The 22,568-nt window shown below is 41.2% G+C and overlaps 2 protein-coding genes across 2 annotated transcripts; both read right to left on the bottom strand.

Annotated features, from left to right (window-relative positions):
• Positions 1–1,699: 1,699 nt before the first annotated feature.
• LOC121971624 (glutamyl-tRNA(Gln) amidotransferase subunit A-like) lies at positions 1,700–14,336 on the bottom strand. Its single transcript, XM_042522969.1, has 14 exons — positions 14,196–14,336; positions 13,802–13,894; positions 13,600–13,716; positions 13,302–13,529; positions 13,132–13,214; positions 12,939–13,039; positions 4,956–5,079; positions 4,715–4,869; positions 4,484–4,620; positions 4,227–4,397; positions 3,861–4,085; positions 3,066–3,299; positions 1,969–2,051; positions 1,700–1,876 (listed from the first exon to the last, which is right to left on the bottom strand). Exons 1-13 carry the CDS (start codon positions 14,334–14,336, stop codon positions 1,977–1,979), a joined length of 1,884 nt encoding a protein of 627 aa, XP_042378903.1. The 3' UTR covers positions 1,700–1,876; positions 1,969–1,976.
• On the bottom strand, positions 14,197–16,589 carry LOC121971623 (UPF0481 protein At3g47200-like). Its single transcript, XM_042522968.1, has 2 exons — positions 14,654–16,589; positions 14,197–14,388 (listed from the first exon to the last, which is right to left on the bottom strand). The coding sequence occupies exon 1, from the start codon at positions 16,480–16,482 to the stop codon at positions 14,674–14,676; it is 1,809 nt and encodes a 602-aa protein (XP_042378902.1). The 5' UTR covers positions 16,483–16,589; the 3' UTR covers positions 14,197–14,388; positions 14,654–14,673.
• Between the last annotated feature and the right edge of the window lie 5,979 nt (positions 16,590–22,568).

Here is a 22,568-nt window from a genome sequence, read left to right as displayed (position 1 = left end):
GTGTTGTTATCACATCGGTTATGAAGCAATGATAATTGTGGAGATGATTGAGTACCTAATTAAAAAAATAATGATTTTATTTTATTTTTACTAAATATTCAGATTTACTACTTTTAGAATAGATCTCATATTCTATTCATTAAATAAATTTGACGATATTATAATTTAATTCTCTGAATTTGTTTATTTACATTTGCACCTTTTTCATGAAATTGCACTACGAAGCATTCAGAGACACTGGGGAGCAAGTACAATTACGTTTGCCAACTTTTAAAAAAATTCTTTTTGATAGTGAAATTGTAGCTAAATATTTGGCCAACTGAAACTCATCAAATTCAGGTGACGTTTAGTTTAGAGGTTTAAGAATAAGAAAATAGATTCATTTCTAAATCTTATATTTGGTTGATGGGAATAAAATCAAGATTTTGAAATGAAACTTAAAAATTTGGGTATGAATGAAATCCACCACCTCCCTTGAGTTTTGATAGAATGGGAATGAGAATTAAGTTTTGGATGAAAATATCCTTAATATATTTGTTCAATTTTTCTTTCATTTCACTCTCTCTCCTTGTTCTCTCTCATCATACTTTCTCTCTCCTCATTCTATCATCACATTTTCTCTCTCAACATACTTTCTCTCTCCTTATTTTCTCTCATCACATATTCTTTAACATTTTCTCTCAGTATTCTCTCTCATCACACTCTCTCTCATTATTTTCTCTATCTTCATTTTCTCCTCATTTTTTCATCATACTTTCTCTCTCCTCAATCTCTCTTATCATACCTCTCTCCATATTTTATCTTATCACACTTTCTCTCTCTTCATTTTCTTCCATCACACTCTCTCTCCTTATTCTCTCTCATCACACATTCTCCACCATTTTCTCTCTATATTCTCTCTCATCACACTCTTTCTCTTATTATTTTCTCTCTCTTCATTCTCTTCTCATTTTTCATCATACTTTCTCTCTAATCACACTTTCTCTCTCCTCAATCTCTCTTACCATACCCTCTCTCCATATTTTCTCTCATCACACTTTCTCTCTCTTCATTTTTCCCATCATTCTTTTTCTCTCAACACACTCTCTCTCATCATACTTTTTCTCTTTTCAATCTCTCCTATCACGCTCTTTCTCCTCATTTTCTCTCATCACACTTTCCCTCTCTTCATTTTTTTCCATCACACATTCTCTCTTATCATTCTTTCTTATCATATGTTTCTCTCACATTCAACTTTATCTTCCATCTAATTTTCTTTTATTTTCCTCTAAGGGTAAAAAAGAAAATTTAACTTCATTCCGATTGAAAATATTCAACTAATCAAACATTATTTTTAAAAATGATACCCAAACTCACACTCATTCTCATTCCATAATATTATGATACTCATTCCCATTTCGATTCTTAATAGAGAACCAAACGCCACCTCATTATTTCACTAGTGTTTTGCAACTTAATTTTCAACATAACTGTATTGCGTTGTCTATGTGATAGATATTTTGTTGATGTGATAGAGGAATGCCTAAGCCTAAGTAAGAATTTAGAATTAGGAATTCTTCATATTTCAAAATAAGCTCACAATTGCAACAAAAATTAAATCAGGAAACTATAGTCAGCCGAGAGGGCATTATACACTATATTTATCAAATTCGATCCTTGCAGCAATACTACCACATCCTGGCCAACTCAGCCATGCACGGGCCAAAATAAGCTCACAATGTATTGAGTTGAAATTGTTCGTAGGTCATAAACTCACAAATGTTATTGAACGATTAAGTTTTTGCAACAAAATCAGCACAATGTATTTCGCAGTAAATGAACAAGCTTTAACTCATTGCATTTCTTTGAGCAAAATATCCTCAAGATGCATTCAAACCTGAGAAAAACAAGCAAGTTTCAGATCATCTAGAACTTAAATATTTTGAGAAGGGAAAAAGAATAAGATAATTCCTAGAACATGGACAATACCAATTTAGTTAAGGATCATCGATAGGAGGGCGTTGCCTGTGATGATTGGTGGCAGATTGATATGCCATGGCTAATGCTAGAGCCTGAAAATCAACCAAATTTATCCACATTTATATTGTTCAGATTTACAGCTTCTTTAAAAAAAATAGCAGTTGAAAGAATTTAATTAACAACTCTTTCACATACAGAACTCCACACTAACAATCCTATGCAAGTTCTCATTTCCAGAATTTTGTTGATATCTAAAACATGCATATTTAGACCAACAATTGTTTGTACTTTCTCACATCACCACCTTCTCTCACTTTATATTACACTTTTAACTTTGGGCTCTTCAAGAATCTTTCTATTGAGAAGTATCAAATGATTTTCTTTCTTTTTTTTTTCTGAAAGTGTAATAACAATCATGAGATCACATGATGTGTAGCAAAATCTAAAATTATGTATCAAACTTCATTTCTTTCAGCAATTCTAAAATCTCTAAGTACACTTTTATACTCGTATGATTCCCCTTTTGTTTTTTAAAAAAAAAAACAAACTCCTACAAGTCCAAATTTTCAAGTCATTAGTAGGAACAGTTTGCTATAGGTTTTTCAAAGTTCTCTTTTGATAGGGTCACTCAGTTCTATGGGAGATACATGATTCATAAAAAGATATCAACTTATTTTCCTAATATAAACTTTAGTGAAATAGTTCTATTTCTAATTCTCTTATCTTGGGCAGCATTCTCTTAATCTTTAAAATTCATTACACTATACTGCAAAAGTATGTTACTCATTCGCTTACCTTTTGTCATTTTGTTTCCTAAAAGCATATTATGTTACGTATGAATGTGTTTTTTAGTCCAAATTGCTAGTGTAATCCTATACCAGCTAAATTACCTTCTTTACTAGTATTAGCCCATGATAATGTATATGTCATAAATTTGGTGACTTACAAGATCTTTCGATCACTAGACTGGTTTTAACCTTCTGTTTTCCTGAAATACATTGGAAGGTACCTATGTTGTCATTATATTTCACATAAATATCAACATCAGAAATCTTAATTATCATGACCTAAAATCACTGAGCATATTAAGCATTCAAGCAACTTACAATGTGATCACGATCTGGTGGAGCATATATTCCTGTTGTTATTGTGGTTCTTCTCCTAGTACCACCTGGAGGAGGATTTTTGATATTCTCGAAACCAGTTGGGACAACAACTACAGGAATGCCAACAAGGTTTCCCAAGCAAACACGTTCCCAATCAGTTGCATTACCAATAAAAGCATCAACAGTAAAGCTCTCACGGACCTCTCGAATCAGCTTGCCCCGTGCTCTTTGTGCCTGAAAGCACTCTTTGAATTAGAGAGAAACCATATATGGTGGTATGCTATAACATTGTGAAATAAAAGTGGCACAAAGTTTCGATAACATCGTAAAGAATACAAAGATGCAATCGTAATTCATGTAATGGATTCAACAAAACTAGAACACAGAAAAGTCATTTGTTTGTGCTCTATGGTTCTTCATATGTAGATGTTTCACTCATTAAAATAGCATGTAATCCTACCAAGTGTAGCAAATACAAATCAGGAACTGAAAGGCTGATTCTTATTTACAATAAAATGATTCTAGAATGGCATCACTTTCTTTATATGAGCCGTAATCATAGGCCAATATTCTACAAGATATCAAATTATTGAATTGGCTATCGGTTCACACAAATGTGTTACATGCATGATTGCTAATTGGAGCACCGGAGACACCTGCTATTGATCAATTGAAAGAATATTAGATGAGTTAAAATATAACTAATTGAATTGAATTACTATACACAATTTCTAGTCGTATGAGGATTATATAGTTGGTCTACTTTAATTTCTATCATCGAATATCATAAAGTACCTGTATATAATCTACTGCTGGTATCAACCGTGCACGCCGAAGTTCCACGGGCCACTGATCTTGAGCTTCATAATCATCATCATGTCCCAATCGCTGCCACTTATCAAAGTGGGACAGCATATCGACATCCATTGTGAAGTTTAAAATTGCTTGAACTGATTCGACTGTGTATTTCAACTCAAAAGGAACACAATTTACACCCTTGGACTGAAGAATATGTACAACCTTGAGGAATCAAAAAAAGGTTTTAAAAATATAATTAGAAAACAAGAAGCATACATGAAACAAGTTTACCCTTGTTAAACTCCGAAAACAGGTTCCAGATTGGAACCCAAGTTAATTCCTCGAAAAAGTAGATACACTCACCTCCATCTCTGCATCTTTCAGAAATCCAACAGTGAGTTTTCTGATGTCGACTTCAAATGGGTCATCAATACCAACATGACGAGATGATAGGTCACCAGGATCGATTCCCCTAATGGCATCAATCACTAAGGCACAGTCAGCAGCACTTCTGCAGAAAGGACCCAGCTTATCCTGGGAATCAAATTGCATTCAGCCACATATTTTGTCTCTGTAGTCGAAAGAATAACAATTGACCCCTGAGGTTAGAGATGAAGTACCAAACTCTCAGATATGCTCATGACACCACTTCGACCAACAGTTCCAAATGTTGGTCGTAGGGCTGTAATTCCGCAACGAGCAGAAGGGTATGTAATGGAACCGGCTGTTTCTGAGCCAATTGCAAATGGGACAAGACCTGTCAAAAATACAACCAATCAGTACTTGAAAAATCCATCATATCGGCAATCAGCTGCTAGTTGCTGCCTGATGCTTCCTTGACCCGACAGAACCTGCGGAGGTACTAGCTGCAGGTCCTGCTGATGACCCTGTAGAGAATTCTTCAATATTCCAAGGGTTCCGGGTCCTCCCCCCAAACCAAATGTCATCATAGGCTAGTGATCCCGAAACAAGCTTTGCAACGAGAACACCTCCCGCAGCCTTTAGCCTACAATGAAATCAAAACTACGATGGTCATGAACTAAAATTGGCTGACTATACTCACAATACTAATGCAGAAGATCAAGATTGTACCTTTTATAGACCCAACTTTCAATGTTAAGAACCTGGTCTTTGAATGTCTTGGATCCCCATGTAGTCTTGTAGTGGGGTACAGCTATAATGTCTTTCAATCCATAAGGGATACCATGGAGGGGACTGTTATTCATGCCAAACTTCAGCCATAAAAGGATTCTCCTATCTGTTGTTGCTTAGTATTTAGATCAAGGTTCAAAATCTCTAGCTGTGTCAAAGTTTCGATCATTGATTGGAACAAAATTGTTTTAGTATCGTGCTGATGTTTTGATACATGGTGTCGCTAATGGATTCAAGTTGAAGGAAGGGGATGAAGCATAGGAATGTGACATTGTCTAAGCCAAGCATGGTTTTAAATCTTGTACCATGTTGGTCAAAATATATCATTCCGCTATATTATCAAAACTCAATACCACTTAGGGCAAACAATATCTCCTTTCTTTGTTTCATCTTCTTCCTCCTTCTACCTCCAATTTATCATCGACACCATGCATCAGAGCGTCCGCACAATACTGAAAAAGTATCTTTCTAGTCAAAGATCGAAACTAAGCACAACTCGGAATTTTGAACCTTGACGCCAACTAGTATCGAGTTTCAGTGATTTACGAAAATGATACATTTTGACAGGCAAAGTACAAGATTGCAAACCATGATTTAGATAGACTATAGTTATGCAAGTTGCCAATAGCTATTCGAGCAGAACATCCTTGTTATTCAAAAAGAATAAAAAAAAAAATCAAATGTCTAAAATGTAGGAAATGGGAACATGGGCATGCCCGCGTTGCCCACTTTTTTTTGGATAAAAAGTCCCTTTTACCCTTGGGACAATTCCCATTATAAAGGGTGCATCCAAGGGTGATTTACAGGGATTGATAAATTGTGAACGTGAGATGCATGACGGCGTGGTCATGTTAGCAGTTTATATATAAATATATGCATGTTATTTTTATTTCGGCAGAACAATATTATCAATAAAAAAACATTAGCTTATATAACTTAATGATTTAAGTCTCAATTAATCAATGCATGTTGGATATTAATTGTAATTGGGTTTAGATCTCAATCTGGTTCACTGAACCAGACCGACAAGGTTAGTTTAACCAGACTATTTTTTTGTCCAATTAGACCCGGTTCAGGTTAAACCATTAGTTGGTTTAACCGAACCAGTTTGATCAAATGGATTAGATTTGTTCTGAAGGCTCAGACTTAATCCGACATTGGTTTGATCAAACGAACTTGAGTTTGATCAATAAATCTGAGATTGGTTGAAATGGACTTAGATTAAATAATAACAGAACATAGGTATAGAAAATCCAGTCCAATTAGATTAGTTTTAACGAGGACGATGGACCGAGCGTAGGATTTAGATTCTCAATCGACCGGTCCAATGAGTCAGTCGACTTAGACTCCTGAAAATTGAGAAGATTTATTTTTCTTGATTAATTATGTTGGTTTTATGCCCGTATAAATTGAATTAAGCCGGTTTGTACTTACTTGTTTAATTTCAATTTTTCTAGTCGCGATATACGACAACATGAGCTTTGGGAGGAGATTAAGAAGCTTGACTACGGCTTGGTTTGTGGAGTTGGATGGTTTATTAGTCGGCTCGATTGGTTGTTCTGGAAACTTGAGCGAAAAGAGTTTCTGGTCCAAGACACACACAGAAGATGACATCTTAGGGAAATAACACTCCAACTTTAGGATGATTCTGAAGGGCACGTCTCATATTCAGAGATGTGCAGACATTTACTTTATTTAGCTCAGAGTCCTGAAGAATTAGAAGAGGATCCAGAGGAGGATTCAGAAGAAGCTCTTGAAGAATCAGAGAAGGATCCGGATCCTGAAGAATTAGAGGAGGATCCGAAAGAGTGTGTGAAGGATCCAAAAAGGATCCGATGAAGAATTCTGAAGTTGTCCCACTTATGATTACCCTAAATAAGTCCAGATTGAAAGGGATTATGTTGGTCACTACACTGGCGTTTATCCTAGTGGGAGTGGTGTTAGCTTATATAGTTTATTAGAGTTTTGTTATTGTTATTGTCATTATGTATGAATAATATTAGTCCATTTGATTCATGTCAGTTTGTTATATGTTAACAATATGCAACATATTTTTATGTTAATGATATGTTCATTCATAAGTTTATTTATGTTGTTTACTCTACATGATGCATGATAAATGATTAGTTCATTTTATTAAATAATTAGTTCATTTAATTAAAAAAATCATGATATAATAAATGATTAGTTCATTTGCTGTGATGTGTGTAATAGAATTGACCAATATTGATTTGATTGGTCATACGAATAATGAGTGAAAACATAGCTATCACTTAATTTTGTAAACCAACTCAAATTAATATTGAGTCAATAATAAATTGCATGCATATGAATTACACTGAATACTAAATAATGTGTTTATTTAAGATAGATTATGACAACTAAAAACACTATAAAACTCAACAAGTGTGAAAAACTTAATGAGGATAGCTATAAGATCTAGCACCTCTGGATACAGTATGTACTTGAGGAACAAGAAGTTCTGGAGGCTGTAAATCAGATTATGGTAGAACCTGTAGATGGTCTCATTCTACAAAATAGACGAGATCTTGATGCTTACAAGGCATGGGAGAAAAAGGACTTCAATGATAGATAACCTAGCTTTTGAGTATGAGTCGTATCTTACAGCTCATGCAGTCTGGATAGCCCTTAAGGAGAAATACAATGGAGTAAGTCTGAGTAAGCTTCGATAGTTGACAATCAAATTTGACGGCTACAAGAAGCGTTCGAATGTTTCAATAGTTCAACACCTCAGGGAGATGTCGAACATGATTCGGGAGCTTAAAACTGCTGGTCATAAGTTGACCGATGAACAACAGGTTCAAGCAATTATTCGTTCCCTTCCAGATTTTTAGGAGACCATGAAACAGATTCTAACTCATAGTGAGAGTATCAAGACTTTCACCGATGTCTCATGCCATGTAGAATTGGAGGCGGAGTGAGTTGAATCCGCAAGGATTTCTGGACTAACTTATGTGGCTGTTGGTTCTGTTGGATCATCTGGATCCATGAAAAAGAAATGGTTCAAGAAAGGGAAGGGAAAGAAGAAAAAAGCTGCTACTATGGGGCAAGGCTCAATCAAGAAGAAAGGAAAAAAGACTGGAGTGAAACCTAAAAGTTGACTTGCTTTAAGTGCGGCAAGAAGGGTCACTTCACTCGGGAGTCCATTAAGCCAAAAAAGTAAATCCAAGTGTCTTCTTTTCCTGAGCATTTTGTTGCTAGTTTAGTGTTGTTAACTGATTCTTATCTTTTGTGGATTATAGATTTGGGAGCAACCAAGCATGTAACTCGGGAGCGAATTACATTTGTTATATCGTCGAATACTAGCTAGCAACAAATAGATCTATGTAGGAAACAATGCAAGAGTTGAAGTCATAGGAATCGACACTTGCAAACTAAACCTCCGTGGTGGTAGTGTTTTGTTTCAACATGATGTCCTATATGCTCCTAAAATTCGACGGAATCTTATTTCCGTTACATGTCTTCTTGATTTAGGGTACTGTATTAATTTTTACAGCTGATGTGTTGAACTTAAGATTAACTCAGTGTCAATCGGATATGATTTTTTAACAAATAATTTTTATGGTTCTTGATGTAGAACCAGATGTCAATTGTGCAATTGAAGGTTATTTTTCGAACATTATTCTAACTAGTGATGCAGGTATAACTAATGAGATTTGGCATACTAGATTAGGACATATAAGACAAGAACGTATGAATCGGTTGGCTAGAGAGGGTCTATTAGGCACTCAGGCTAAGATTTACTTGTCTATATGTGAACATTGTCTTGCTGAAAAAGCAACTAGGAAATCATTTGGTAAGGTCATTAGAGCTGAATCACCATTGCAATTAATTCATTCGGATATTTGTGGTCCAATGAATGTGAAGGCTAGAGGTGGAGCTTCCTATTTTATTACATTTATTGATGATTTCTCTCGATTCGGTCATTTGTATTTGATTTCTCATAAATTTAAACCATTAGATTGCTTTATTCGTTATATGAACGAAGTTGAGAATCAAACAAAACGTAAAGTTAAGACTTTTCGCATTGACCGTAAAGGGGAATATTTGTTTGATATGTTCAAAACAATATGTAATGATAGAAGGATTATTAGACATCTACAAAATAGGGTAGCTGAAAGAAGAAAAAAGACTCTTCTTGAAATGATTAGGTCTATGATGGCGCATGTTAATTTGTCGATCTCCAATTGGGGAGATGCATTAATAACTGCGGCCTATATATTTAACAAGGTGTCTTCAAAGTCAGTTCCATCAACCTCATATGAATGTTGGACAGGCAAAAAATCGGATTTGAGTAATTTGAGACCCTAGGGGTCAGTCGCTTATGTTCATGATAATTCTTACAAGTATAGAAAACTGGGACCTAGGAGGTAAGAAATGTATCTTTATTAAATATTATGAGATCTCCAAAGGTCATGTTTTCATAAGTTTGCAACAAGATGGAACCATCTCAGAAATATATTCGAGATATGTGACTTTTCTCGAAATAGAGTTCCCAACCAGAGATGATGTTGATAAGAATGTTTCTCTATTTGAGGAGGATGGGATATTATCAACAAGATAAGTGTCAAAAGGGATGCTTGAGTCTAGTCAACCGAATGGAAGTGATATGCCAAGTCATGAGTTGACTTCTCAACATACCAACTTACGAAGAAGTATTAGTAAAATCAAAGCTAAGAAGAGGTTTGATATTAAGAATGAGACATTGATGGCACTCCTAGTTGACGATGACGAACCTCAATCTATTGAAAAAGCATTGAGATATAGAGTTAGAGAAAAGTGGAAAGTTACAAAGGATGAAGAGATGAAGACAATGAATAAGAATCATGTTTGGGACTTAGTCGATCTTCCTCCGGGCCAGAAGGCTATTGGGAATAAGTGAATTCTCAAAATAAAGAGACAAGCTGATGGATCGATTAATAGATACAAAGCTCGTTTGATTGCAAAATGATATACTCAAATGGAGGGTATTGACTTTGAAGAAACATTTTCTTTCATAGTGAAATTTGTATCAATACGAGTTATTTTGGCCTTTGTGGCACATTATGACTTGGAATTACATCAAATGGATGTAAAAACTACTTTCCTTATACGAGGAAATCTATATGATTCAACCAGAAGGTTTCATTGCTGAAGCCCAAGAGGAGAAAATATGTAGACTTAAAAAGTCTATATATAGGCTAAAACAAGCATCAAGACAATGGAACATAAGATTTAACGAAGTCATTTTATCTTATGATTTCGAGATTATCAATGAGGATCATTGCGTTTTCTTAAAAAGAGTAAAAGAAAAGTATGTCATTTTATTATTATATGTTGATGATATGTTTATAGCTGGAAATAACATAGGGAATGTGAATGAAATCAAGAAGTGACTGTCATCACAATTTGATGCAACAAATATAGGGAAAGCTAAGTGCATCTTAAGAGTGAAGATTATTAGAGATCGTCCTAAAAGACTTTTGAGTCTATCACAAGAGTCTTATATAAATAAAATGTTACATCATTTCAGCATATTCAATTGCAACATAGAACATACACCTATTGTGAAAGGTACTGTTTTGAGCAAGAGTTGTGTCCCAAAACTCCAAGGAAATAGTTGAGATGAATAAAAAATCATATGCCAGTGTTATTGGTAGTTTGGTGTATACTATGTTGTGTACACATCCCGATATCAGCTATGCTGTTGGCTTAGTCCAGTCAAATCTAGGACCGAGACACTGGAAGGCGATAAAAAGGATATTCAGATATCTGAAGGAGACAACATATTTTTATCTATATTTTCAAGGATCAGATATGAGTCTGAAAAGTTATTCGGATGCAGATTGGGCTGGACCTAAATGTTAGAAAATCCACATCAAGTTATGTGTTCTTGTTGAATGGTAGCGTCATCTCATGAAACAACAAGAAATAAGCTTGTGTAGCTTTGTCAACTATGGAAGTTGAATATGTGGTATGTTCAGCGGTTGTGCAAAAAGCAGTCTGGTTTAGAAGGTTCCTGAAGCATCTGATCCAGTAACTGTCTACTGTGACAGTCAAGCCGCAATATCTTTTTTTAAGGATCCCAAATATCTCGGCAAAGGTAAGCATATAGCAATAAAATATAACTTTGTGAGGGATATTATGGCTAAAAGAAAGGTAATTCTTGAGTATATCCTTACACGTGCTATGCTTGCAGATCCTTTTACCAATGACTAAAGAGTCATTTAAAGAACATGCAAAGTCTTTGAGACTTCGCAGAATGTAACAACATTTAATTACAATAAGATATTGTGATTTGATTGTATAATTTGCCATAATTTATTCAGTATATGCTTTGGTTACATTTGTATAAAATCTCAGTGAGTATGTGATAGGTAGAGATTAGTCTACTCACATGGACAATCATCTATATTTGTTAAGTATAAATAGAGGTAAGATCGTTATTTATAGGATAACTTACGCAACTGTGAATAGAGACAAATTCATAAGTTAATGTCGCATTGATAATTATATCAAGATGAGATCATTTATGTGTTAATAATGATCAAACTAAATGAACCCACCATTTAATGAACATGTTGAAGGCCAGATTGGAATTCATATGTTGAATTCAAGATTAGACATTAGGTATGTCTAGATCAAAATCTGTACGATATTAAATTTAAGAAAAACATGCACTCTTTTTAGTAAGAGAATAACATCGTAACATATGATTCATATCACATGTGTTATTGCGACAATAAGGGTAATAAGAGAATAGATCCATGTTTTTCTAATATGTAAGACCTTTAAGATTATAAGTTAATCTCAGTTTTGTCGTTAGTGACCATTTAGCTGTTTACTTGAAGTTTTAATCGGTGACTGCTACTTTAGCATGTATCATATGGCTATGGATGATTCGGTATATAGAGCATAACTAGGAAAGCGACTAATTAGAATGAATAGATTCTAACTAAAAAGGAAGATTAAATAGATTAACATCTTTTGATGTTATTACTGGTCGACCCATTTCTGTAATGTATAGAAATGATTGTGAATATTGGATATGGAACATGCTCTTGACATAATAGTCATGATAAGGAATTAGAAATGTTCATATTGATGTAAATGAAGATTATTTAGTCTGAGTAAATAACAAGACATGGATATCTCCAAAATAATGGTTGTGTCACCGGGAGATTGAATGTTTCCTAGATAACAGATATATACCGCTAGGAGAGAGGCTATGTGTCATTATGAGAATGTCTCTAATTCATTTAGAAGAGCGGCTAAGTGTAACAACTTTGTTAGCATTGATCGCTTAGAGAGCAACTATATAAGGTGCAACAATCTTTTTAGTAACTATCACTCAGTGTGCTTGTTGCCGCACGAACCATTTTCTCTAAGTATGGATTGAATGTTCTTATATGGTCTTTGTGACTAAACTCTTATATAGTATATGTGACTTATTTAGTCTTTGTGACTAACTGATCTTAGTGGCTTACCTGGATGAACTAGTCTTAGTGACTTACCTTGTACGAGTGGGAGATGTAGGAAATGGAAACGTGAGCATGCCCACGTTGCCCACTTTCTTTTGGGGAAAAAGTTCCTTTTACCCTTGGGATAATTCCCATTATAAAGGGTGCGTCCAAGGGTGATTTACACGGGTTGAGAAATTGTGAACGTAAGATTCGTTTTCACGTAGAAGAAGAAACATCCGAGGTTGCGGGATTTGGTTTGTGAAATTGTGGAGAACTCTTCAATTTCTATAATTGTTCTTCCGACAGTGAGCATGAATCTTCCAACAGTTTGTACGAAGAAGGTCCTTGTAAATCGCTATAAGTGTTTACCGTTCTTATTTTAATTCATGCATTTAGAATGTTACATAAAATCAAAGATTTTGTAATGAGTGGCTAATTGGGTAACAAAGATATGCTTTACCCAAATACACTCCTTGAGCCAGCAACTTATCTGCCTCCTCTGCCTGACGGTATGCTAACTCTTCGGTTAATGTAATCACAGCTTCAAGAACAGGATTATACCTAAAGATTGCCCATTCTAAATTTGTGAGTAAACCTGAAAAACCAAATGTACTAGATAATTTGTAAAAAATTGTGAAAACACCATTAAGTACCTTTTTAATCTTCGAAAGAATAAATCAGTGAGCTCTTTCGAAGTAATTTGCTTCGTCCTAATAAGCTCTCCAAGCTCAAGTATCTAGCAATCATCAAAACAGAAATACTAGGGACAAGCTAAATGCAGTCTTTGCCAGAAATAAGACATGGAAAAAAAACATTTTCACACCGTCATAAAGGCAATATCTTCCTCTTTGTTTGGCCGTTGTATGCCATGAATGGAAGGATATCTAAATTGTATATACTTATGGGGAGCTTCATCATTTCTACCCCAGGATGATTTGAAAACTAACACAGATGGATCATTCAACCCTCCATCACGGGAAGCAATAAGTTCACGGTTCACCATAAACATTGGTAGGTTGAACTCTTTCACACCAGTTGCCATTTCTTGCACCTGAAAATAGACACATAAGATTTGGACATACGCAAGAGTAAACAATCGTTCTCTTTTCCATCATCAGTACCTTGCTGTCATTGAAAAAATCGGCATCAAAGTATTTCAATGAATCCTTAAGTTCCTTAACATCCTCAATAGGTTCTACGCTCTTGCTCTCTGGTACTGCAGGGGCTCCGCAATTATCCTGAAAGGACAACCCAAAACAACTCGTCAATGGATAAGAAGATGAAGCTTTCTAAGTGGAAATAAGATGACAATGACTTTACTACCTTCCATAACTTATGATATAACGATATAAGTTTGTAAGAATAGCCATGAGCTTTACCACACAAGGGTGTCCGTATATATCTAGATGAAATTACCTGTGTATAATAAGTGAGCAAATGAAGAAGGAAATCCAATTCAAAATCACTTCATTGTATCTCCTATTTCACTTCAGCACAGATGAAATAATGAACAAATCCTCTCTAAAATTCTGTTTTCTTCTGATCGAGGATAACCCCTCCAAAGTGGAGTAGTTCGTCTCAAGTTCTAGTAACTAAAAGCAACCACATGCCTTCTTTCCGCGGAAACGAAAGGATCTCCTCATTCAACGACAAAGTAAATGATAGAGGAACGGAAATGAAAGGATCTCCTCGTCCGAGTCAAAAGCAAAACAATTACCAGATGGGAGCGATCAATGGCCGGAGGCATCGGAGTCGAGGAGAAGGCTGGTGTAGCTGCCCAGAGGAAGGGCGTCAATAGCAATAGGGCGCCTTGCGGCGGCTGCAGGAGACGCATGGCACTCGAATTCTGGAAACGCATCGGCCCAAAAAAGACAGCGGAAGGAAGTGAGGAGCTCAAAAGGTCAGCAACTCTTCTCACGCTAAATTAAAACACGGAAATAAATAGAAACGACAAAAAAACAAGACCAAAAGATGAATAATTATAAAATTACGCTTTGACTTATTTATTAGATTAATTGACAAATCTTGTTCCTTCTCAAATCTCTTCCAAAATCAAAATCCAAAACCAAAAACAGAGTTTCTTTGAATTGAAGATCAAACAACCAATCTCATCACTCTCATCGAGATTATGAACATAACAAAATCAAACAATCGATCGATCAATGTAAAGGATACATAAGCCGGAGAGTGGGTGATCAGGGAGGGCGGTAATAGGCGTAAACGGAGTAGTAGGTCTGCACGCAGGTGAGCAGCAGCAAGAAGACCGCGGCGATCAAGGAGATGACCGCCCACGGGTTCCCAAAGTACCTGTGCTTCAGGCTCGCGCCCCACGTGTTCCACCGATGGTTGTAGTACCTGTTCACCCTCTCCGACAGCTCCGACAGGTAGCTGTCGTCGAAGTCGAACACCACCTCGAGGCACAGCTTGTTGAACAGGTCCGCCACCTCGCCGTCGTTGCCCAGCCAGTGCTCGATGATCCCCCGATAGTGCAGGTAGCTCACGTCATCCTCCGAGTTGATCAGGTTGTCCATGAAGATGACGTAGGAGGTGATGTCCTTGGTGCAATCGGAGTGGCACTGTTCCAGCGCGATCAGGTTCAGGAACAGCGATTTGGTGCCGTCGTGGATCAGCAACCGCGGGATTTTAAGCACGCCGTCGGCGAACTTGATGTCCCAGAACCGGTCCGTCTTCCGCTTCCGGAACTTGATCCCCGCCTCCCGGAGTTCCGTCACGCAGTGGATCAACTGCAGCCGCCGCCGATCCGCCACGCGCCGGGTGTGCGACCACCGCCTGATCCAGACACGCGGCTCCGGCTTCGGCCCCGTCCGGAGCAAGCTCCGCCGGAAGACGTCGAGGCAATGGAGCCCTGTCTCGGTGAGCGGGTCGAAGGACTCGGCGGCGGCGCGGGTGGAGGACTCGATCCTCGCGCGGTCGGCCTTGCGGAGCGGCTCGTCGGTGGGCATGAGGGGGTCGAAGAAGCGGACGGCTAGGCGGGCGACGAAGCCGTGCTGGTCGGGGCGGCCTATCTGGAGGCCGAGGAGGCGATCGAGGAGGAAAAGGGGCAGCTGGTTCTCGAGCATGATCATGTCACGCTGGATGCCGTGCATCGTGCAGCGCATCGCGAACACGGGGTCGTTGCGATCGTAGCCGAGGTCCTGAAAACCCTCGCCGGCGCCTCCCGCCGCTCCTCGAAAGAGCTCCAGCACGAAGGTGCCGTCGAGCACCAGCATCTCCACGAACTCATCGCTGGACAGGGCGATACGGCCCTCGTAGCAGGCGCGGCACCGGTCCTCCAGCACGCGCACCGCATCGAGGTACAGCCGCACGTCGTGACCGGTGCGGCGGAGGACGCGGTAGAGGGCGCGCCACTTATGGTGCTCCATGTCGCGGAGGCGGCGCTTGCCGTGGTGGTAGGGGCCGATCGACACCACTTGGGGCACGTACGACTTCTCGTCGCCCTCGCGGAGCGATTTAGGGACGCGGTAGATGGAGAAGCGGGACCACGGCACGGCCGCCTCCTCGTTTCGCGCCTGCTCCAGCCTGTCGCGGACAGAAATCGCCCACTCGGACTCCACTCGGGGGGCGGCAGCGGCGGCGGCGGCGACCACCACTCTCACCTCCTCTTCATCCTTGCCTTCCTCGTCCTCCTCCTCGTCCTCCTCCTCCTGCCGCTGAAGCTCCTCCGGAATGGGTTCGCCCCGGGTGAAATAGATCGGCGGTGGCGGCGGAGGCCTGAAGGGCGAGCCGGGAGTGCTAGGCTGCGACCGGGGGAGGTTCGCCTGCACGGTCTCATTAAGTTTCACAGCGAGCAGATACCAACTCAACACCTCTTTGTTGAACACCGCCACCATCGAAGCGACAGACTCGAGCGACCGTTGTTCGATGTTTTGTAGCCAAGAAGATGAAGAAGAAAGAGTAGCTAGATGTAGCTGTATTATATTATAATACTTGGTTTGGCACGGAAGATGGGTTGGAAATGGAAATAGACAATGATGTGCGATCATGAATTGAGATGGCTTTCCATGTCTCTGCAACTTTCTCCAAGGATTTCTAATTGAAATGATCTGGTTGCTGGTTCAGCACACATAGAGAAAGCAATGTGGGAATGAATGATTAGGCAAATTGGGTCCAGCAGGGACCTTCCATCAGACAAAGGATAAGACAGGAAATTTTGCAATGGGCAGAAGCGCCCCTAATTATATTAATTGTAAAAACAGACTTTGAATTTTTTAAATAAAATCAATAGGATGCATGATTAAATATTTTATCTGAAAATATCCTTTATTTTAGTATTATTGTAATAACTATTGATAACTATTACAATAAATAGTTTCACAATGTGTAAAAATACACAGATGCTAATTTTAAAAAGACGTTGATTTTAAAGACGATGGTTTTAAAAACAAAAAAACAATCAAAAATGCATGATTAAATATTTTATTTGAAAATATTCTCCATTTCAGTATTATTGTAATAACTATAGGTAATTATTATAATAGGTAGCTATTATAAACTACGATATAATTATTACAATGTTTAACATCTAAAATAATATTATTATAGTATTATTAACCGCTACTTAATAACTTCTATAATTATGTAATATCTATCTAATAGTTTTTATAATGATTTTAAAATGGTTTTAAATTATTTAAAATAATTTTGATGAAATTTAAATAATTTTAACAAGTTAATAAAAAATATTTTGGTATAAATAATATTTAAAATTTAAATTTTGAGATTTTAGAATTTAAAATTTAAGATTATAATTTAGCTATAAAAAATGATTTTGATAAAATTTAAATAATTTTAATCAAATTGATAAAGAATATTTTAATATAATAATATTTTGTATATAATAATTTTGATTAAAAAATATATATGATTTTTCACATTATAATAGTTATGATGCGGATGCAGGTTAGGGCATAGGTAGAATTAGGGAGAAGGAGGGAGTATTTGGGTCCTTTGACACATTAAGGATTTTATTGCTTATAAAGTGCATTGTTCGCACGGGATGAAAGGGGGTCGATTTCGCCACCAGAAGGGAGAAGGGGGAGGGAGGGGATTTGGTCGGTCGCTTCATGAAGGCCGACGCCAACATCAACGGACGGCTCCGACGCCTCTCCTATTACTCCGCTTCATGTGTCGCGCCCTCTTCACGTCGTCGCTATCGCTGGGAGCACGTCGCAACCCCCCGGGCAGCTGCCTCCCCGCATTGCAGCTGTCTCCACGCACTACAGTCGTCTCCACGCGCTGCAACCAGCGGCTTCCGCCGCCAGCACGCGCCACCACCCCCAGTGGGCGCCGATGCCTCCTCCGTCGAGGAACGCTTCCTTTTCCTCCAGTAGCGCTGCCTCCGCCGCTAGTAGCGTCGTCACCGCCTCCAGTGGCCGCTGACATCGTCTCCAACGGTCGTAGGTGCCTCCCCCCGCCACCGCTGCCTCCAGTGGCTGTGGACGGTGCCTCCAGCGAGTGTTGTCGCCGACAGCCGCCGCCACCTCCTCCCGCGGACACAGCCGCCATCTCCAGTGGGTGTCGTCACCCTCCGGGCAGTCGCCGCTTGCGTATTGTTTGTTTGCTCCGACCTTCGAGTCGAGATAGGGTTCCGGCCATCGAGCCGTGTTGTGTTTCACTATTCATATTGTTATCATGCTTGTGAGTTACTTGTATCATCCAGCATGCGAGCCGCTATCATATCCGGCCTGCTTGCCATGTGTAGGCTTGCGAGCCATCATCATATCCTGGCCTGTGAGCCGTTGTAGTATTCCGGTTTCGAAGCCACCGTCATATTTCGGCCGACATGCCGCCTCTTAGATCTATGCTGCATCGGATTCCATGTCGTCGCCCTCAGATCCAGTTCCTCAGCTGGCTCACACTCATCTACTCGTCCGAGTCGATACGACTCGATCAGCACCGTGACCAGCTCACCGACCCATCCGAGGGCGCCCCCCTGGGACAGGTTACGTCACTGTACTCGTCTTATATTTATTTAGTTCTATCATTATTCAGCTGCTTATATATTCATGGGACCCGCCTCAAGCATCGGGGTACTAGAGATCGGGGCGACCCGGTCGCTGGCTGCAAGTAGTGTGTGACCAGAGGACCTCTGACGACTTGCTCAACACAGAAGACAGCTCACCATCCGGGTCATGAAAATGTGGTCAACATTTCAGACACGTCACGACGGCAGATTCGTCTTCTCAGCTTCCCGACAGGAACATAATTGGCGTCGTCTGTGGGAATTGCACCTGATCTGGAACGTGAAGATGGACGACACCGAAAAATGTTATCATATTCATGACCTTGATAGGTTTCAATGAGTATATTATATTCTCCTCACTCCTCGGGTATTCGGGAGTCGAGAAGTTAAGTTAGATCTTCTACTGGTCGACAGGTCAATTTTTCTGTTATATTCTCTTTCGGTCATAGAATCTATCATAGTTTTCCGAGCAAGGACTCCCGTGTCGATCGGCCGGGTTTCTATAATACTAGAGCCACAGGCTCATTGCCGAAGACTCCCACGCCGATCAGCTGGGATTACATTTCGAACAGATTGGAGGGGGGGGGGTTGGTTTGGCGCCGCCATCTCGAACAGAGGAGAACTTCCTCGTCGATTCCGCCACCAGAAGGGAGAAGGGGGAGGGAGGAGGTTGGTCGGTCGCTTCATGAAGGTCGACGCCGACATCGACGGACGGCTCCAACGTCGCTCCTATTACTCCGCTTCATGTGTCGCGCCCTCTTCACGCCGTCGCTATCGCTGGGAGCACGTCGCAACCCCCCAGGCAGCTACCTCCCCACGTTGTAGCTGTCTCCACGCACTACAGTCGTCTCCACGTGCTGCAACCAGCGGCTTCCGCTGCCAGCACGCGCCACCACCCCCAGTGGGCACCGATGCCTCCTCCGTCGAGGAACGCTTCCTCTACCTCCAGTAGCGCTGCCTCCACCGCTAGTAGCGTCGCCGCCACCTCTAGTGGCCGCTGACATCGCCTCCAACGGTCGTAGGTGCCTCCCCCCGCCACCGCTGCCTCCAGCGGCTGTGGACACCGCCTCCAGCGAGTGTTGTCGCCGACAGCCGCCGCCGCCTCCTCCCGCGCTCACAGCCGCCATCTCCAGTGGATGTCGTCACCCTCCGGGCAATCGCCGCTTGCGTACTGTTTGATTGCTCCGACCTTCAAGTCGAGATGGGGTTCCGGCCATCGAGTCGTGCTGTGTTTCGCTATTCATATTGTTATCATGCTTGTGAGTTACTTGTATCATCCGACCTGCGAGTCGCTATCATATCAGACCTGCGTGCCGTGTGTAGGCTTGCGAGCCATCATCATATCTCGGCCTGTGAGCCGTTGTAGTATTCCGATTTCGGAGCCGCCGTCATATTTCGGCCGACATGCCGCCTCTTGGATCTATGCTGCATCGGATTCCATGTCGTCGTCCCCAGATCAGGTTCCTCAGTTGGCTCACACTCATCTACTCGTCCGGACCGATACGACTCGATCAGCACCGTGACCAGCTCACCGACCCATCCGAGGGCACCCCCTGGGGCCAGGTTACGTCACTGTACTCATCTTATATTTATTTAGTACTATCATTATTCAGCTCATTATATATTCGTGGGACCCGCCTCGAGCATCGGGGTACTAGAGATCGGGCGACCCGGTCGTTGGCTGCAGGTAGTGTTGACCAGAGGACCTCTGACGACTTTGTCAACACAGAAGACAGTTCACCATCCGGGTCACGAAAATGCGATCAACATTCCAGACACGTCACACCGGCAGGTTCGTCTTCTCAGCTTCCCGACAGGAACATAATTGGCGTCGTCTATGGGAATTGCACCTGATCTGGAATGTGAAGATGGATGACACCGAAAAATGTTGTCATATTCATGACCTTGATAGGTTTCGACAAGTATATTATATTATCCTCACTCCTCGGGTATTCGAGAGTCGAGAAGTTGAGTTAGATCCTCTACTGGTTGGCAAGTCAGTTTTTCTGTTATATTCTCTTTTGGTCATAGAATCTATCATAGTTTTCCGAGCAAGGACTCCCGTGTCGATCAACCGGGTTTCTATCATACTAGAGCCACAAGCTCATTGCCGAAGACTCCTGTGCCGATCGGCCGGATTACATTTGCGAAGACTCCCGCGTTGATCGGCCGGGATTACATTTGCAAAGACTCCAGCGCCGATCGACCGGAATTATATTTAGGAAGACTCCTGTGCCGATCGGTCGGGATGATATTGTCGAAGACTCCCCGCCAATCGACCGGGATTATATTTGCGAAGACTCCCGCGCCGATCGGCTGGGATTATATTTACGAAGACTCCCGCGCCGATCGGTCGGGATTATATTATATTAGAGCCACAGGCTCTAGAAGTTGAGCAGCGACTATAACCCCTGTGAATACCGTCGAGCGGCTACGTTAAACCCCAAAGTCGAGCGATAACTAAAACCCCTGTGAAGACCGTCGAGCGACGACGTTAAACCCCAGAATCAAGCGACGACTATAAACCCCTGTGAAGACCGTCGAGTGATGATGTTAAACTCAGGTCTCCACCGACAGTCGAGCGACGACCTTAAACCCCCGCCTTAGAAGACCGTCGAGCAGCGATGTTAAACCCCAGAGTCGAGCGGCGACTATAAACCCCTGTGAAGATCGTTGAGTGGCGACATTAAACCCATGTCTCCATTGACGGTCGAGCGGCGACCTTAAACCCCCACCTTAGAAGACCGTCAAGCAATGACATTAAACCCAGGTCTCCACCGGCAGTCGAGTGACGACCTTAAACCCGTGTCTTCACCGACTAGCTTATCAGATATTTGATCTTTCCCGTTCGGGGTTGAGTGGTCTTCACTGGTCTCGGACCAGCTTATCAGAGCATCTATCTCCCCACTCGGGGTCGAGTGGTCATGCTAGATATTTTATCTCTCCCGTTCGGGGTCGAGCAACCTTCACTGGTCGCGGACCAGCATGCCAGATGTTCTATCTCCCCCGTTCGGGGTCGAGCGATCGTCACATCGGATCTTCTATCTCCCCCGTTCAGAGTCGAGTGATCGTCACATCGGATTTTCTATCTCCTCCGTTCGGAGTGGAGTGATCGTCACATCGGATCTTCTATCTCCCTCGTTCGGGGTCGAACGATCATCACATATCAAATCTTCTATCTCTCCCATTCCGGGGTCGAGTGATCTTCATTGGTCTCAAACTAGCTCATCGGATCTCATATCTCTCCCGTTCGGGGTCGAGAGGTCTTCATTGGTCACGGAGCATATCATAACAGCTTATCTCCCCCGATCGGGGTTGAGCTATTTCCAATGGTCGCGAACAAGAGTATCTCCACTGGTTTCGGATCAGAATATTTCATAGGCTATGCGCTCGTTCGGCTCACGACTTTCACTTCCATGTGCCTTCGACTCACGGGCTACCCTCCAGTTCAGTTCACGTGCAATGCACCCATTCGGCTCACGACTTTCGCTTCCATGCACCTTCGACTCACGGGCTACCCTCCAGTTCAGTTCACGTACGATGCACCCGTTCGGCTCACGACTTTCGTCTCCGTGCGCATTCGATTTCACGGGATATGCTCCCGCTCAGTTTTCAGGCTCCACTCCTGCCTAGTGCTACTTCGCCTCTCGCTCGGTATTTGTCTAGGTGCTCACTTGGCGTTCACCCGATAGCTTGCCTGGCAGTCGCTCGACCCTATTTTCCGTCACTCGGTCGACACTTTAGTATCCGCCTAATCGTCCACTTAGCCACGTGCTTGTTTTGCTCAACATCCTGGTGGTCATCATGTCTGCATTTTATGGTCACCTGGTTGACATTTTCGATCACCCGGTTGCATTTTACGACAATCCGATCGACATTTTACGATCACCCTGTCGGCATTCTCTGGGTCGCTTGTTTAGCATTCTCATAGTCGTCCGAACAGTATCCCTCAGTCACCCGTTCGGCCATACACTTGAACCGATCGGTCGAACGCTCGACATTCTCTCGATGGTCTGGTTAGCATCTTATGGTCGACTGGCTGACATTTTCTCGGTCACCCGTTCGACATCGCCCGCTCATTCGCCCGGTCAACATTTTACAGTCACC

The sequence above is a fragment of the Zingiber officinale genome, chromosome 4A (assembly GCF_018446385.1).
Source record: "Zingiber officinale cultivar Zhangliang chromosome 4A, Zo_v1.1, whole genome shotgun sequence".
Classification (NCBI taxonomy): domain Eukaryota; kingdom Viridiplantae; phylum Streptophyta; class Magnoliopsida; order Zingiberales; family Zingiberaceae; genus Zingiber; species Zingiber officinale.
Note: the sequence above shows the minus strand (reverse complement) of the source record. Positions and strands in the feature narration are given on the sequence as shown.

Bases quoted from the DNA above. Each gene is read 5' to 3' on its own strand.
- LOC121971624 (XM_042522969.1), bottom strand. From the start codon at position 14,336: ATGCGTTTCCAGAATTCGAGTGCCATGCGTCTCCTGCAGCCGCCGCAA. The intron at 13,215-13,301 runs GTGTGAAAATGT...GATGATTGCTAG, and splicing joins AAGATATTGCCTTTATGACG to ATACTTGAGCTTGGAGAGCT. The intron at 2,052-3,065 runs GTAAGTTGCTTG...GTTGATTTTCAG, and splicing joins CACCAGATCGTGATCACATT to GCTCTAGCATTAGCCATGGC.
- LOC121971623 (XM_042522968.1), bottom strand. From the start codon at position 16,482: ATGATCGCACATCATTGTCTATTTCCATTTCCAACCCATCTTCCGTGC.